A 20,306-nucleotide genomic window follows, 5' to 3' on the forward strand; every position below is an offset into this window, starting at 1 on the left:
AATATAGGCAGGCATGTCTGTACATAATTTGTTAAGGTATAATAAACTGAGATAGTTCTAACTCTATAAAAAAAATGAATTTCCCTCTCTCGGTCGCAATGTATGAATAGATCTGGTTACTATTTGAATTCGTGTGTGCGGATCTTAGTCATATTTAGTTTTCATCAGAATTCTTAGAGCCATAGCCCACTACCCCAATACGTCGCAACGTATTTTCCCCTCTATACACAGCGCGGTGAGCATATAGGGAAAATACGCTGCGACGTGTCGGTATAGTGGGCTCTCACTCAAATAGTAGAGAGTGTAATACTAGATTTTTTACTACACAACTTGACAAAGATTCTAGAAGTTTTTTTTAAATTAAATTAATTTATAATTACAGTAGGATTAATATTCTCTGTGTTGACAATATTGAAAGGCATTCTGCTATTGACTTCTTGCAATTCTTTCTTAATTCAACTTCTTGTGGTATTGCTATACCAGTACAATGTGTTTTAATTTCAATACGAAATATTAAATATATATCAGAATATGTATATGTACGTACTTAACTATATATGAATGCAGTAAAATTAGTTTATTTATTAGCCTTAGTAATGGTTTTTATAACTTCACTATTATAATATTATATAAAAACTATATCATTATAACATAATTTTCTTCAACAACTTTTAATTTTCATTGACTTAATTTAAGATTTAATTTAACCTATTACTTGGATCTTGAGGTTTTCTAATAAATATGTTTACATAATATTAAAAATAAGAAAAGTTTATTAACTTACTTCCAATAAAACAATGACTATGCATAGGTACTAATTTATAGCCAGGCCCGCCTCATTCATATGTGCTAAATGTGCATTATAGAAAGGCGGCATAATTTAGGGGGCAAACATGGATGTTTTGTTTTCATTTTATGATACATATTAAAATTTAATGACTGTCGCTCTTAATAAAGATATCATATTGGAGAAAAAAATCTGCCATAAAGATAATATATAAAGGAAAGGATTCATTTTTTGAGTAGTAATTGTCGATATTGACGATATTAATTTTCGCCATCCTCCATGTCAACACACGTTCTTATTTTTGTTTGCAACTACAATTTATTCATAATAAGTGCATGAATATTTACAGATATATATTTTGGGAATTACAATAGATTAACCGAATAAGCATTTACTTAAATTCCATTTTACAAAATGATCATATAAATAATATTAAATTATACACATTATAAAATGACACCGCGTAGAATCTAAATATTTTTGTTTTTTGTTCTTGAAAGTTCTCATGTGTTTTATTTTGAATGGGTTGGTGAGGAGGGCGGCTTGAGGATTTCCTCAGGGTGGGCCTATTCATAGCATATAAATAGCATACAGAGTCATACATTATTAGAGAATATACCGGAATTGTTCGCCTACGCAGCTTTAGTGATCGATTCATACAAAAAAGTTCCCACGGAATTATTGCTTGTAGATAGGAAGTGCCGTGCTAAAAAGATTAAGCTTCCAACTATTGTTGTGAGGAAAGAACCTTGAAATATTGTCTTTTGTCTTTAGCCAGTAATTTTATTATTACTAATAACATATTGTTACGTTATATTATAATAAGTAAAAGCATTATTTAAACCGATTATTTCATATATTGTCTAGTCGACATGGTATAATTTTAAAAGACATAAATGTGACGAAATAATATCGAAAATATTAAATAAAATTGTTTATAGCTCGTGTCCCAATTTTTATCAATTGATATAGTATTATTGATGGAACTTTTTGTGATAATCCATGAATTAAAAAGACATTACAGACCTACAAACTTATATAAAGAATGGATGGGGGAGCCAATGTCGTAAACTACCCAATCAAGACTCGCAACTGGACAAAATCTGACGTTTCCAATATGGCGTCCATATGGTAGTTCGTAGTTTCAATTTTTACAGTTCTTTAGATAAGTTTGTAGGACTGTACCTACCTTTATTACAAATGAATTAATTCTTATTTTATTCTGGTTTGTTCTTGCTTTCAAATGGCGAAATAAATGAAAGTTGCATTTTTATTCCAAATTCAAATAATATTAATATTAGAAAGAGTACGCGTATAGGTACGTCAAAAATAAATATACATTATCTATGTCCTAAACTTAATAAACAATGCATACTTGATGCACAGTATTCATTTTAATTTAAAAAAAAAATATTGACTTACTTCTAAATAATTAATGACTATATTCATCTCGTTTGGTATTTTAAAAATTGTATATCAGATAAGGTAGCATAATAAACGTGATTAAATTTAATATGAATGATTTATAATAAGGAGGTATTTAATAATAAAAAAATATGTCGGTAGGTTATTGAAGACATATTTATATTACAGAGATCCAGTTTCTAATAATTCATGCATCCATCTTTTCAAGACTACTGAACTTGTCAGATAAAGTGATATCGTGCTCGAAGAACAAATTGAAAATGTTATTATATAAATATCGATAGGTTTATATGTCAATCATAATGTTAGTTGGGATAATATTATAAACAAAAAACGAAGCAAAAACAATACGTTCACTATTGTATAGGCGAAAACCAGCCGAGTCCAATGTCACGCGTACCCTTTCTCCCAAAAGTCATACAGTTACCGAACAAGTTACAGTGGGTTGGTACCCAAATGATTCTCAAACTCTTTTTACGTCTTGATTTTAATAAGCACATTACAAATTGCAAGGAAAATCAACACAGTAAAAACAATTTATACTATAAATTATCTTCAACATCAATTCAAACTATATTCATTTGTGGAAAGTTAATAATTAATGTTTTATATTTATTTTACTCCATTAATTATGTGATTATCCATTTTTAATTCGAACTGAAAATTATTCAATCAATTGTCTAAAATAGATTATATGACGATCGGGCACATATATGCTAAGAGCGTTTTAGTGTCTATGATCAAATCTATGCCATTCCGACATTTATACATAAATATTGTATGACAGCTATGACATCGTATTTACACTCTGTGACACCCTGTGACACAGGACGCCAACATAAGAAACGGGTTTTTCGACATATATATGACCGATCGTCATAGAGTGTATTTGAAGCATAAAACTTATTGAGTGAATATAGTAATAGCAATATAAAGAACCAAAGATATTGAAATTAGCTCTATATGGAATAAGAATCGCTATTAAACTATAGAGGTTTTATCAAAAATGTTAAGAGTTTATTTGGCAGAATTCAAAAATAGTACTTGAGATGAAAAAACATTGCATATCTACTCTATGACACTTATTTATACTATTGGCAATACTGTTTTGTTTTTTCTAATGCTCATTTGTTCTGTTTTTAAATCTGTTTTCTATTGTTTTTGTGTATCAGTGCATCAATTGTTTTTTATTCTAATGTCATTATTTTGATGTATCAAATAAATCTTGAAGCATCTCAGCCTGATAGTAGCATATTTCAGTTTTAAAACATCGATAGTACATCCCGGAGTATGGCCTGATCGCTTTCAGCCTCATTCCCCACAACCACCGTTCCTTTGCCTTGAAAACGCCAAGAGTGTGGATATTGATTTCCACTCCGATCGGACAATGGAGATTGTCGTCAAATTGTGTCGTCATATTTACTGACGTTAGCCACTTCGAAGACGACTGTGTATTGTATAGGTACCTAATCTAACAATACATTAATTAAATTTAAAAAAAACATACGTTTGATATACTTAATATATTTATCAAAACTTACTGTACAAACTATTTTAATAATTGGACAAATTCAAAGGTAATAAAATTAGATTAACCATTAATTAAATCTGTAATGTAATAAGAAATACTATGGAAATAGATCTAAAAAGCCTCAACTACAAAAAAGTGGAGGAACGGCTTTGAATATCCTTGGATAGAGGCAGATGCTGGAGGAGGTGACGACTCCCATAGGGTTGAAGTGCAAGGTAGAAGAATACATTAGCAAATCATTGCTAAATAATTCAGAGAGTTACCTACTGCCAATATTTAAATATATATATATAGAATATGATTTCATGAATTACTATGCATTGTCATTTTTCACAGGTTAAAAAATTTGTCCGAAGCTTTCGTATGAAAATTTAGCTACACCGGCAAGTATGTAGTTTTTGTAGAAATTTCTTTACACCATTTTTTATATTGTATTGATCAACCAGTGTTGTAGGTCATCATTTTTTTATACTTAACCAAATATTTTATGTCAAAAAATAACGATATTGTTTTCGACATGTTTTTGATAAATATTTTTTCGATATAAAATCGCAGCTCAGTTAAAATGACCTACCCAGCCCAACCTAACCTAGCGGCTCTCGTGGTGCAGTGTGCAGGCGCTGGCCTTCCACCCGAGAGTTCTGGGTTTGATCCCGGTGAGGGCACAATATTAATGTGTTTTCTCAAAGCCTAGGTGTTTATGATTGTTCAAAATTACTAACAACCACCTTGTACTAAAAACCTTACCTAACATTAGTGTTTGATAATGATGTATCAAAATATCAAACTTTATTGTATCTAAAAGCATCTCCCCCGACAGAAAGGGTAATTAATATAATCAATTAGTAGTAGTAGAAAGTATTCATATTTGAGTATTTAAAATAAAAGTTAATCTTAAAAAATGTTGAGAGTCATTTTATTTAATCACGATGTACAGATACAAATCAGATCAGGTCTTTCCTTCTTAGCTGGTGCAAGTTTTTTCAATGGCAGGTGACATTCAATATTGCATGCGTGGTAATTATTTCGATCGATTTAAGTCTGTAATGATAGTATACTGTACATTGCTGCAGAATATTTCCAACTGCACGAGGGTAAAATGATAATTATTCTTTCCGGGTAATTTTTGGACTCTAAATTCAGGACCGCATTATGGTATTTCGGCATCCAATGCGCCTTGCATTTTAATGGCGACCGTAACTTTTTAATGTCCTCGCTTATTTCTTAACCTTTTCCAAATATATTGTAAATATTCTGCCATCGTACAGAATAGCCTTAACTTACTTATGGTTGGGAAATTATCTGTTTTCCATAGATTGACAATACTTCTTTACAACAATATAAATAGTAGGCACATTTTAAAAATATCTATTTATGTAAATTAATAACTCTTGGCAATGACCTTCAAAATGAATGAAACTGATCTTGAATGGTAAAATGTATTTTGGCTTAATTTAGTTACTCAAAAGTTATTAATTATAATATCTTGCAGAAATAAGAGTAAGTATACTTATGTTTTTTTCCCAAATGTATTTTACTATATTACCTATATTTTACTATGTAATAGACGTTGCCAAACAGCTGAAATGGAGATGGGCGGGGCACATTGCTCGCCGAAAGGACGGCCGCTGGACAAATGCCGTCATCCAGTGGTACCCAAGGGACACAAAACGGCCACAGGGTCGCCCTAAAAGCCGCTGGATTGACGAACTGGTTAAGTTCGGCGGAAATACGTAGCAGCGAACGACACAGGATCGAGAGAGTTGGAAGAAGCTAGGGGAGGCCTTCATCTAGCAGTGGATTGACCTCGGCTGATGATGACGATGATGATAATATTACCTATATTTTTTCTTCTTTTGAACATGTCCCATCCTAATAGGATCATATGGGCTTCTACAGAGTGGAGGTTTGTATTAGCAGATAGTTGTTTTTTTACGAGAAATGGATGTCAGCCACTTGCACAGCCTATTAGGTTCATACTCTGACTCGTTAAAAAATACCTCTTATTACAATCCTCTTGATGTATGTATATAATATTAATATTAAATAAATTATGCAAAATCTATTATAAAATTTATAAAATCTCATTAGTTTTCCTCTCGATTGTATATCCAAAAATCGATGCGGCCGCTAAATAAAAATTTACCTTGAAGCGGCTCTGATTATATCTAAAAATAAATCTTGAGTTCATCAATATTGTTTTTTGCATAGGTATCATAGCAGGACCGCTTTTTACTAACATTGAATTTTAATGTAACCAGATAAGTACTTGATATTATTTATGTGGGTACACTGCTCTACTCACAAGTGCAATGAAAATGCATCGTATTGTAATTGGGGGCGGTCCAATGTTCTAAATTTTTATTTGGGAAAACCAAGTTTGTTGATCGATTCGAAACTTATACTTATTTCGAGGAAATTAACGTATAAATTAAATTAAATTAAAGTAGTCGGTTTTTATATACAAGCATATCTAGAGGTCGTCGATCCGTTCTTTGAGATAATTTACCTCAAACTTGAGGGGAAATAACTACTATTTTTACAACGTTTTTATTAGATCGTATTCTTATTTGTCCGGTGGTTGTTTGTCTTGTACAAATCTAACTTTCCGACTAGCTAGACATTTGAAACTTTTAGAATATATCAGAACACGATGCCAATGCATATCAGAACAAGTAGAATTAAATTCATTTTCAGTTAATTCTGTTTTGTATGAAAAGTTATTTTGGAAGCAATCCGTAATCCAATCCACTATTATTGGTTGCTAGGGTCCTAATAACTAAATATTAATATATATGTGCGTTACTATGGAAATCAATTTGAGTGTCAAAATGACATTTCAATATTATTTCTATCAAATACATTTTTTTTGATCATTTAAGCTAGTCAAGTCAAGTTTATATGATTCAACAGAAAAATTAAAAACGTTCATAAAAAGTTCTTTTTATCTTGTAATTATTACTATCATCTACTATTACTATCACTAATTATTATCACATAGTGTTTCGGACTAAGAATACTTCAATTTAGTTATACCTTGTATGACGTATCGTGTATTATCTTGATATTGAGTATAATATAGCCTAACTTCGAGGGTCTCGACTCTTGAATTTGATAAATAGATAGTATGAAGTACGTCTGTGCCGTAAATACACGAGTTCCTGAACAGGTGCGACAGTCATTGGTAAGGATGATTTTGGCATGTACCAAGAATGCGATATTCCACGATGTTTTTGTAGTTGTCGTCGTGGGCAACCCTTCCTCATTCAAATTATCAACGCTTTGGAAGCCTAATCTAGACGTATTTTAATGGACCAAGAAAATTGGCGTGATATACTTCCACGATGGAGCGTAAGTGATGGTGAAATAAATATGTGTGGTAAGGAGTTTCCAATGAATATATTTTTAAAATTTTTAAATCATTTATTTATAATAATTAGTGATTTTCTACGTGGTCTTTTAATCTGAAGACCTGATGGAGGTGATCGTTTTTGTTTGTTTGTATTTTCCTTTTCTCTCATAACTAAAGAAAATGAAAATCTGAGGATCGAAACTTGAAAATTGTCAGGTCGTTTCTTTATTTTGACACGATTTCTACTTTTGTTCTCGCCTTTAGAAGGAAATCTGTAAGTCATTAATTTAATGGGGCATTTTTCTAGTACCAAATGACAATTTTCCACCGTTGAATCTATCTCAAGAAAGGAAAAAAATATTATGAAGGTAAATATTCATTTCTAAAAAGCTGAGATTTTAGCATTGATCAAAATGTCTCTTTCGAGAACATGAAACGACTAACGTAAAATTTGTTGCTCACAGACATATCTGTAATTTGTGACGTCTTACTTCTAATTTCAATCATGAATGTGCAAGATGCAAAACTTTCATGGTCACAGATTACTTTTATGCAATAAGTAATCAATAACATCAATTACACTTTGAATTAATCAGTTGACGACACTTATATTTATTGCATATGATTTATTGAGACGAGAAGTGTATCATATTTTAATATTATTATAAATTATAATTAACCGCTTAACATGTGCAGTGCTAGTGTATAGTATCAAAATTAAAATTAGCTATTAAATATTATTATATATTCTAATGTATTTAAAGATGAGTGTTATGCTATAAGGACATCGTGTGATTGCAAAGGTTGTCGTGATGGTGACTGATGTCTAATGGGGGATGATGTATATAGTTGAATTAGGTTCCACCAAGTAAATTTAATACTGAATATTCCGACAAAAATTAGAAGCATTTTTGAATCAGCACATACCTACATATTTTATTTGTGTAACTGTTTTGTAAGAAAAGCTATAAATATTTTATTCCTAAAATTAAATTACACTCCATGAACTCCAGTATATAAAATGTTATTATCATTATTACTTATATTATTACTTATTTAATGCCATCGTCTTATTATAATAATTATTAATTGTATCATTGAAATATACTTTGGATTTTTTTCTCAAAAGTATAGGATACACTTTTGAATAAATCATATTGTTTATGATATTTTATTTTATTTAAAAAAACATCAATTCTTCTATAAAATAAAAATGTGTTTAATTTAAAATCATTTGTATTTCAATCTAACCGAGCTTCGACATTGTCGCAATACCGACACCATAATTCCGTTACTACTTAGATTTCCTTATATCCATATATTTTAGAATATTCCAAATTATTAGTTTCTTACCAGTGTTACACAATGACACTGGCCAATGTAAGACGTACCAATCAGTAAAATATGTGCTATGTATCCGGATCCTATTAGAGGCAAAGAATCTTTGATAGATAATTTATAATAATGATGTAATTTAAAAAAAAACGCACGCGGAAGTTTTGCCTGGGATCACAAGATCTAGTTTTTTTAATCCTATAATAGCTACTCTAATGGAATTATTACAATTCACTGTATTTTATGTTATATTAAGTATCGATACTATTAATTGTATACCCACCTACTGTAATAAAATATATGAAAATGCTTAAGTTATTAATTGAATTGAACTATTGCACTGGCAATTTATGATACAAATACCATGAGATGACCTATAATAATATATTAAATATATTATTACTTGTTTGCCTTAATAACGATTTATCAGTAGCAGGGTATATAATGTAATATAAAATATTATCATAGTGGATATTATTGTTTAATTTATACTTTTTAACGTGTACCTACGTGGAAGAATTATATTGATCAATCGCTTTATTAAAATTATTTTTAATGAATGTCAAAATATATTGCTATTCAATTTATTTCCATATTATTAAAATATATCTTTAATCACCTATATATAAGTAGAAATAACATTAGCTAAGAACTTAGCAAAAAAAAAATACACTGGACTACTGCAAAATACTGAAAAACTTAAGATCAAAACTCCTCTAAAAAAAACTTTAAAAAAGCTCTACAGCAGTCGGATTGGGGCCATCTACGAGATGTTTTAGAACGGTCTTTGGAGCCATATGGGAAGATGGCTCATGGCGAGGAAGATTCAATCGGGAACTGGACTGATTCGCGAGAAACATTAATCCAATCACTCCTTAATTGCATTTGACGTCATTTCATCATATTTCTGAATCATATATTCCAATCAACAAGCATTTCATGGTTATGTAAAAGTATATAATATCTTGTCGACATAATATGTTCACAAAATGAAATAATCCCTTGAGAGAAAACGTAAATATTTTTAATGTGAGAGATAAAATATTAATCTCACTGTTTCGTAAATTGCCATTTCGGATATACGAAGAAACATAAGTCTCTTTTCAAACACATTAACTGAAAAAAGAAATTTACCACGAAAAAAACAAATTATTTCTGTGGCGCATATTTAACAACGCAAGAAACGTTATGCTGATAAGTTTGTATAACAGTGACTAGGTATAACTATAAAGAATAAGGCTGTTAAAAGTTTCTCAAACTTAAAATAAAAGCAACTATCACTGAAATTTTTAAGATTAATAACTTAGTAGAAGTCTACGTGAATTACTGTTTAATTGTCTAGTAGTCAGTTAATAGTATAACAAGGATACGTTATTAATTATCACATACCAGATTATTTCCAATAATTATTGTCGAAATGTCAATGAAACCATTACGTATGTAAATATTTGCATATAAAGAATAAGTTGCAAACCAATTTTTATCGCATTAATATAATCATTACATTATTTTGGTAGCCTACACTATTGTACCATTGTGACTGCATATAATTAATAATTATGTTTCAAATAATAATAAACATTGGTATTTACGATTGTATATTATTTAAGGTAGGTATGTATAACGATTTTTTTTATTTCCGCGGGGGTATACAATTACTTCTAAACCTAACAGATAGAGCATTTAATTATGGAGAGTTAAATTATGATAATTTGGCCGTGAACTAATTGGAAATGTGTTCATAATACTAATTCGATTTCATTTTAGCCTTGATCTCGGCAAGGAGCACATTAAAATTGATAATCATTAAGCATGGTGTCCATATATTCCTTTTAGGTTTTTATTCAATTCATAATATGTAATAAGAATAGGTTTTATATTAATGGAAACTATTTAATAATATTACATAATAATATGTATAATTTGAACCAGAAAAAGTATTGGTGAATTGTATTTTGAAGGTTATTCGGTCATTGCATAATAATCATATGGAAAATAGTACCTACGTCCTACACGCAACTAGATTTTTTTACAATAGTTTCTAACAACATAAAATTTTGCCGTGATAAAAGTATTTTTTGCATTTAAAAAAATCATAATACATAATATTTTTTGCTTTATTGTCCAAGTCTCAATATCAAAAAGAAATTTTAATGAAATATGTTACACATAACTTTTGTTTCAGACACCCTAAAAAGTTGTTTTAGAAATGACTCTTTTTGCTTTCTTCATTTTATTTGAGTTGTGATACATAATCGAATTAAATATACATACCAATTTATTTTTTAACAGATATTGAAAAAAAATCTGTATAATGGATTAACAGTAAAATTCGTGTTTTAAAAACACTTATTTTTGAAAAAAATACGTGTTTGTAACACGGTCATACCAATGTACCCCTAAGATTTGGCGGAGACATCGATTCTCAAAGTTCAAAAGCCGAGACCTTTGAAGCTTAGTAAAATGCCTTGTGACACAGGCTCAAGGGCTCCGTCGTCGTGGGCGGCCCTCCTCACCCTGCAGTGGTGCTACAAAAGTGTCAGGACCGAGAGAAGTGGCGAAAACTTGTGCTTGCCCTATGCCCCAATGCTGGAGCGTGACAGGGTGAAGAGGAATTATTGATAATCCACATCTATAGCACAGTAAAGATGGACATGATATACGAAAACGACACACGGCATTACATAGTTTTTTTCGGAACTGTAATCATCGATAGCTTTTCGTGTGTATGGTGCATTCATATGAAAATGGGACAGAGGTCGCAGGATAAGTGTATATTATGATAAAAAGCAGTTGTGGTTCAAAAAAGGTTGAGAACCCGTGAATTAAATTAATGAAATGAACGAGAATACGGTCAAGTGACGTTTTTGCAAAAGCCATGATATAATCAATAAATTTAACATCAACCTTATTACAACGGGACCATAAAACTGCATGTCGATGTCCATTAAAACCTTCAATTAATTCCACATGTTAAATGCTTTGAGATTGAAAATATATGTATTTTAGCAATGATCGGTTACGCCCCTTGACTGATGTATTCATATTCGAGCAATGCTTTTTTATAAAGTAAACAAACTGGAATATCTTGTTTGTGGTAGATTTTCATGGACAATGTTACATATTAATGAAATGCTCTGCATGGAAACTAGACATATACGTATTACCTATATTACGTAGGTACCAATCGTATTTATAATTTTATGTCATTTAGTAACTTATAATAATTAGTCATAACCGTTTGCCCAGTAACCAATTTTAAATGCCTTGAAATGTGGTGATGACGCCGAAAGCTTTGCATTTCTTGGACAGAGCACAAGATGGATATGTTAATCATCTAGAGACTCAGACAAAGGAACAGATAAGTATATTATTCTTTGCGGGGCAGATAATCTGAAGAGACGTATGGTTTAAGGTAGCCTCTGAAGTGAATAGCTGAAGTGTACGCAAGAAGTAATACTTTCTTATTTATTATTATAATTTCTTAAAAATCGCTAACTAGCAAATTATTGTTTACAGTGGTGTTAACGTCCTACTGGCAGTGATGCCCTATGAGGGTAGGAATGTTATGCGATGTTAAGTCTTTCAGTGCTAAAGACGCGCTAGGTGCGTAACCATTAGTTGGCCATTAGATATAATTAGCATGATATTTATATGTGGTAATTATTTAGTAATTATCTGGTCAGCAGTGAATGTGCTAAGTGGTGGTAGATTCTAAAGGAGAGCGGGGTTTAATTAAAGAAAGAATGCGAAAAATACAAACATAGGGAGCTTTTTGAGCTTTTTACACTAGGTACCTATCTACTTTTAGGGTGATTGCATCAGTAAACGATAAAAAATCGTTTTGACGTTTTGTTTTGGTTACTCACATTTATATCTACTGTTTTTTGCTATTTTTAATTAAAAATAAATTTTTCATTAGTGATTTTTACTACAAATTACTTGTTGCTAATTGTTGAATAAATAACCATAGTAACCTTTATTTAGCCTATTTTTTACACAAAATAACCTTATCTTGAGAGAAAAAGGTTTTTTTATCAACATCTTTGATAATAATAACGGTATTGCTATGGCAATTTAATGCCAATCGTTTTCATAATATATTTTTCACTGGGTAACTACCCTACCTAATAGTTGTAATGTCATCATGTAAAAACTCTTGCTGATGAACTTTTTCTAGCCCAATATAGGTATAACTCCATGGCGCACCTAACACCCCTTTATCTTGGCGGCATCGAGTTATCAATATATAATAACCTATATATTATATGTTTTATTACCTAGTTTACTTCATTTCCTAAATTGGTGTCATGTATACTAATAATGCCATTGCCCCGGATTACTAATAAGTTGTAAAGACGTTTGAGCTTAATGTAATACTATTTAAAACGCCCCCACCTTCATTATGAAGCGATTGTAGACTGTCTACTTGAATTAAATAAGCTGACAACCTGCAGTATGCTCTATTGATAATATATATTGTATACTTATAAGTGACTAAATAATATAAAAAATTGAATAATGTTCTAAATTAATATTATCTATTTATAAGGGCACGTATTACTACTAAGGACATCTAGCGGCATAGTAATCATGTAATTTAATACTATGTACTGATAGTTTACATTTTTCAATTATTATATTACAATATATTTCTTACTATGATAAATTATTAATACATCTATCGTTAAATTTTTCAGATTCCTACGTATTGGCTGCAATGGAAAATAATATTCAGTAATATTTAAGTCCATATTTTCGAATTCCATCAATAATCGACCCCAGTAACATTACGCCCAGTAGTGTATTGGGACGAAATAGACCGGATCAGTGACCTGGGACTTTTTTCCATGTAAGATTGCGCTCCGGCACTTCTTCAAACAGTTCCCATCAATATAATGTACTTAAAATAATTTTAAAACACATGAATATGGGAAAAGCGATCTTTACATAGTAATCCGGGCGTAAGTACGACAGAAGTGTTATGGAAAAATAAATATTATCGATTTTACTTAGGCTGCGTGCATATTATGATAAATACTAGACGTTGTCAGATTTGATGAGGGAACGTGCTGTGGTCCCACAAAGAAAGGATAGCTACACTGCTCATATGTCACTAGTCATGTGGATTGTGGAATACCTAACTATATAAATAATGAAAAATGTGCTTTAAGAAAAATTTAGGAGGGGATTGATTAGGAATGTAAAAAAATAGTGACACGTACTGTTATATTTAGTACTACAATACTGACAACAGCCCCCTCAAACAGATAATTAATATTTAGTCGTAGTCCAAATAAATATGCTAATAAAAACATGAAATGAACAATATTTAATTAATAATTCAAATGGTTTAGTTTTTTTCGTCGTTTCTCATAGTAACATTACTCTGAAATTATCAGGTAATACCTAGGTAAGAATTTATTTAAATCTTTATTGTCTATTATTGCCATAGATATTAAAGTTATTGTGAAGTTAAGTGCCGTTGTTATACCTAGTAATAATATTATGAATACAAACTGCCATTCACACGACACTGTTCGAGTACAAAGCGATTTTGCAGTCAAATTGACACGGTCGATAAATAGTTTTCGAATTCAAATAAAACAGTCACTGTGTCGATTGCAGGTCTACAAAATGAATGCCAGAAAACTATGCACAGATTCAAACTTATATGTAATAAATAATATCTAATAAAAACTTTTAGATTAAGATAGTCAAGAAACAACATATTTGAGTATACTCCATAATCAGGATTTTATGAGACGGTAATTGAAACCATTTACTGTCCATCAATGCAGTGTTTGCAAATATGTATTGACATTTTCAGTAATAAAATATAACTTTACTGTATAATAAATATTAGTATTTTCGGTATATACTTAAGTGCTTATTTTATCATTATAATATCACGTGCATTGATTTTCTATTGTATCGTATTGTATTGTAAAATTTATATTGCAAAGATTTAAGTTTTTTTTAAATAGTTATAAATATATTGCATTATTTATTCACAATCCACTTCTTAAATTAAGTTGAGTATAGTTAAGCCGGGGCGCGAAGGTGTGAACTTCGATCGTAGTGCTACTTGTTGCTTATACTTCGAATGTAATATAAGGTAAACTGTTTCGAGAAAATGATAAATGTTGTAAAATGATAATACATTATTTAATTTGAATGAACAATTCAATCGCAAATCGTCATTTACTGCAAACAGGTTGACGCATTGCATGCGAATATAATTAATAACTAGCACTCAGGGCTCGAAAAGGACCAGAGCGCACCGGAGCGCCGTCTCGTGTAAAAAATAATTTGACCATCTGAGCTAGATAGGGCGTATAACAAAAATTCTAACACACTTATTTTTATAAAATTTGATAACTATGTAAATATCTCATATCTAAATATCTTCAGAAAATTGTAGAGCGCTCCGGTTCGCAAACTTTTCCATTCGAGCGCTGCAAGCACTACCATTGTAGCTCGCAATTCAGTAGCCCGGTCTGACTATAATACTGGATATTGACTTTAAACTGTTTTCAAAAAATATGTGTTAAGTTCATGAGCACAGAATAGCAGGATTTAAAAAAAAAATAGTAGTTAAAGAAAAGAACAAGTAGGTATCACGTACCATAATTGGTATGAATAACAATACCTAGTAACAATTGGTAAAATATTGGGGATGATAATTATATGAAAATTGATTGCGGTTTTGGCAAAATATTACCCAAGACTAGCCCTGAGCATTCTCTTATCAATAATTATAATATTGAGACAACCAGCGGTGCGCTATTTTAGTTACAAACGGCACCAGGTATCGAGATGAAAACGAACCAAATTGTTCATAGTCGTGGGCTGAGGGCAAGTTACTAGGTGATTTCAGACATTTAAACGAGACAAAATTGCAGCGTGGGTGTTTCATAGCGTTTGTTTATAGCCAAACAATAGAAAACGGGTTGTAAATACTAAATTATACACTTCCAATAAGAGAGAATATCTTTTTGACAGGATATTGTGGTTGAAGTAGGTATCTGATGAGAAATATAAATAATAATTCATTTTTTTACAGAGTAACCGGACAATTAACCGCATGAATAGATTCACAAACTTAATCATAAAACAATATCCAACTCACTGCGGTATTGAAGAAAATTAATATTAATCTTAAATTCAAATTCAATTTTTTTATAGTGAACATTGCAAATTATTAATTTAAGACGTTCACAACATGACATATTGAAATAAAAAATATTATTATGACAGTATTATATAAAAGTTATTAAACAGTAGAAAAGTGTAAATACAATATAATAAAAAATTAGATAAAAAGAAGTACACCGAATGAGCTAAGCAGAGCCTCTTTTAAGAATTTATAAAACTATTCCCAGCTATACTCATTCTCACGCAGGTAGAATATGTCAATATCTGAAGTGATTTAGTTGAACATGGTTATCGCCCTCTCAATTGGCATTCTAATTGATCAATCTAATTGCAATATCTGTGTATTGTTTCGCCTAAAGTAACATTTAATGATAGATTACCTTGGAAACACAAAAATAATTGGAAGTGCGTTACTTTCTGGGTGTGGCCGTACGAAGGTACGATTCTAGAGTGTGGAGAAATATGTTATTTTTAATAGTTACGTCTGTATCATAATAATATATACTATATTATGTTCCGTAAACGCAAAGCGCATTCAATATTGATAATATCTGAGGTCATTTCGGATCCTTTGTATTTTTTGCGTTTTACGGCATGCTCGTTAACACATTAACCAAAACTGCCTTTCTTTGGCAATCTTTGTCTATGGCGACTGGGTTTCGCATTTATATCCTTAATAATCTGTTATGTGGCGTGCATCGTGTAACTTATGAATAATTAGATTTAAAACCGAGTATCCTGAATAATGCAGCAACCATAAAGTAAACAAATAAATGATTAAAAAAAAAAAAAAAAAAAAACATGGAATTACAATATATCGGATGTGGTCAATTAATTATCCGAGATATTTTATAAGAGAGGCCGGTATCCATAAAATTACCTATCGTGCAGTACATATTTTAAATGTGTAAAAAGTCGCTTTTGCCTAGTTAAAAAGTTGACAATTTATAATTGACCGTTTGACAATGTCCCGTTGAAGTAGACAAAACCGGAATAAAATATTAAGAATAAGTGGAACTACGATTATTACATATTATTGTATCTTATTTTGTTAGTTAAAAATCTGGTTTGTTTACGACACTCGGTCTAACTGTAATATTATGATGTTTTTATAGTTTGTACCTATAAATAAATTGATGAAATATTTTACTGTTTTATTTTATTATCAGTTATACAACTTTGAAGATTTAGATTAATTTCTGAAAAAGTTACTCTTTTATACATAGGTATATCTACTATTTTTTGAGAGAAAATTCCTCTATATACAAATATGTAATAAAGTAAATTACCATGTTTATTTCTAAGCGGATAGATTTTTTTCGTAAATAGTAATTTTTTCATCCGTTTAGGTTATTGCACTGGATCAAGTACACGCTTCAAAAATCAATTTTTTCCACAATTTCAGAAACTACCTCTTTATCAACTAGGCCAACATGGATACACGTGTAATAAAATTATAATAATTTATTAAGATAATGATTGGGTTCCATATTTTTAAACTTTCAGTTTTTAATATCATTTCACACTTATATTAAATATTTTTCACCTTTCATTTTCAATATTAGGTGGGTTTTGAATAATAAGTTTTACTTTTAATTGATGATATTGTATAATCGTGCACGCCCACTCTAATATTATGTACGCCAGTTGTGGCTAAAGATCAGTAGTAGAACTTTATTGTATGTAATATGATAATGTTGATAAAATAAAACTCAAAATTCCAGTTTTATTTAACATAGTTTATAAAAAAAAATCTAGTTGGTAGGTAATATTATTAGCATATTTTACGTCGATTGCATTGATCAATAACATGTTTATACATCGCAGACTAAAATGATAGCATCTAAACAAATGAATTAATTTTATTTTAATATTTTTCTAATGGTTTGATATTGGTAACGAGCAATGTTTATGTAAATACATCTCGGCTGATGCAATAAGTTATTTAACAATTCAAGAATGTATAAGTCATTTCGAAATATCAAGGTCCAATTGATTGTGATGCTAGACAAATTGATTTGTTTCCTCACCTCGTTTTTTTCAGCTGCAGTGCGATTGACTTTTAAAAAAGACATTGAAATACAATAAAAAACACAGCTGAAGACTGGATACCGTAGACAAAATAGATAACCCACGAGAGAGCTTTCAAAGTCACCGCTTAATAGTTATTTACTTTTAATAGTTGTATATTGTATAATAATATTTTCATTGCAAAGTATGCATAAAAATACAATAGGTATGGTTTTGTGCTTACAGAGAATGTAAAAGAAGAAAACTTCAACAATAACCATGTGGATGTATTATGTAAAAGCTTAGTACACGTTCTAAACTCCTATATAGAGTGACAGACGGCCAAAAATAGATGACATTTCAAAAACATTTTCATAGACTCAATATAATAATGTTAAGTATTTCGTATATTAAATCTAAAAATTATCGTATGTAATAGTAAACACAATAGTTATACCTATACTATAATAATTATATAAGTATACAGATTAGCTGTAAAAAAGAAGCTTTTATCGTTGATATTTATATTATTAATTATTTATATTATGAATTGTTAGTTTACTATGTTGAATTTTCTTTTACAAAGTGATAATATAAATCATATTAAATTCTCTAGGTTGGTTTATTAGTTGATAACAATAAATTCCGGTTGTCACACCATTATTAAGGTTACAAAGATGAGTGATTCGGCTCTCCTCTAGCATTTAACTAACAAAAAGAAACGAGACCTCCTTCTATCTATACAAGAACCTTACTAGGTAGGGACTTAATATTTTTGGAAATCGTATTAATTTAATTATTAACTTTACTTTAAAACGTGAATATATTATGAGTTTTTTTCATGCCCTCAGACATTAACAATAGTAAAGTATTCGGTTAAAAATCAAATAGATAACCTAGCCATTTATAAGTTTAAATCCTTAACTAGGTTTTAAGCTATATAAATTTTGTGTAATTATCCGTAAGACTATGGATATTTATGGTATCATCGTATGTAAAAGAGTAGGTATATTATGATGTTTTAAGGGACTGACTTACCATTGATATAAGGAAAATCGTGGAGGCCTTGTTTTGAGGCATCGCTGCTAACTGAGGCGCTCAGATCGGCGCCGCTTTTCTTCAGACAATTTTCTCGTTCAGGAAAACTTTCATTTTCAAATAAACTTTTCTTGTTCTTTCACTATTATCTATCATTTTAATCACCACTCACAATTTACGAAAAATTACATTGATTGCTTGATTATTAATAATTATTAATAATGGAAAAAACACAAACTCTCAAATCTATTTCCTTGTTTTATGATTTGGCGACGTCCTTGCTGTCTATTACGGCACATTCAATTCATTGCGACACATTATATTATTCATATTATGGTAATTCAGCAATCAAAAATTATAGCATTTTTATTTATTGCTTCATTAAGCCTTCCAAATTAACAATCACACCAATACCTGTTCGGTAAATGATGAATAACTCTTTAACTTGTATAAATATTAATTTAACGAATTTCAGAAATCAGTTAGGTGATTAATTACTGTTTTATTTGAATATTTAAGTGAACCGTAAATAACGTTTTTTTTAATATTTAAAACATACGTTTCGTTAGTTCAATGTACTTATTCAAATGTAGACTGCATTCAGTTTATGGTAATTATATTGATTTTAATTGTAATTAATTAGTTTTGTAAATATTATTGTATCAGGCTCACAGCTTCGCTACAGTAACGCTTATGTTCGCGTACTGAATATCGTATTTCGAAAACGTTAGACTAAACCGCGCGATGCACCTACTTCCGGCGGCACTTCCACGTTTTCCCGCTGCAAGGGCTGTACAGTCTGTGTTTCCGGTGCGCGTCCCGCCACTAACGCTAGACTATCGCGACTGCGCGCTGTGCCCAACGCGCCATCCGGTTATAGCCGACAGAAACATTGCAGAACTGTTGTTATCGGCCACGACGGCAATAACAGCTGAGCGACCGCCAGTACTATGGGCGTATGGCTAGGCGATGCCGAACTACGAATCGGTGGTAGAATGCAAGCAATACCAACGTAACTGTAACAGAACATGGACCTAAAGAAATTGAACGTGTGCACCTAATAGCATGATAATATATTTTATATTTCCCTTCTTGGTACGAACACTTTTTAAAAATTAGACAACCGTCAGCGATTTCCTACTTAATAGTAAGCTGTATTTAAAATCATAAAAAAAGCAGCATTTTACACCATGTTGTGTGTATAAAAAATCTAATGGATATTTCGTCATATTTGGTTTTTAATGCTGGTCAAAATATCACAGAACTGATAGCGGTAATCGTATATTTATTTAAACACCTAATATAATATCAGTAATATTTAATTATCTAAAAAAACTATTCCGTTTTAGGGTTCACTTAAAATTTAAATTACAGAAAAATTATTAGTAAGTTACTTATGCCATTTTGACCGGAAAATTTTCTGTTCACAGAGTAATATTTGGAGATTTGGTCGGATATCTTAATTAAGAGTCCAGCTTAGCCGTGACACGACGCTAATAGTATCTTAGAATCGAATTCTGAATAAAATTACAAAAACACATTAAAAGCTGTTGCTTGCACGGCAAAATAAATACCAATCGTCCCAATAAATGAAAATAACAAAACAATTGATATATTAGTTTAGTATAATCCTTATTTAACACAGTATCATTTTTTGCATTCTTGCATTT

The 20,306-nt window shown here is 30.5% G+C and overlaps 1 protein-coding gene across 1 annotated transcript in view; it reads right to left on the reverse strand.

Moving 5' to 3' along the window:
• Nucleotides 1-19,485, reverse strand: part of LOC147078407 (uncharacterized) — a 174,008-nt gene extending 154,523 nt beyond the window's left edge. Inside the window, exon 1 of the mRNA XM_085956975.1 lies at nucleotides 18,637-19,485. Coding sequence (XP_085813101.1) covers nucleotides 18,637-18,678 — 42 coding nt within the window. The 5' untranslated portion in view covers nucleotides 18,679-19,485. The remainder of the gene's footprint in view (nucleotides 1-18,636) is intronic.
• Between the last annotated feature and the right edge of the window lie 821 nt (nucleotides 19,486-20,306).

Source organism: Rhyacophila brunnea, unplaced genomic scaffold (assembly GCF_057557595.1).
Source record: "Rhyacophila brunnea isolate RB1 unplaced genomic scaffold, BYU_Rbru_1.0 scaffold_11, whole genome shotgun sequence".
Lineage (NCBI taxonomy): Eukaryota > Metazoa > Arthropoda > Insecta > Trichoptera > Rhyacophilidae > Rhyacophila > Rhyacophila brunnea.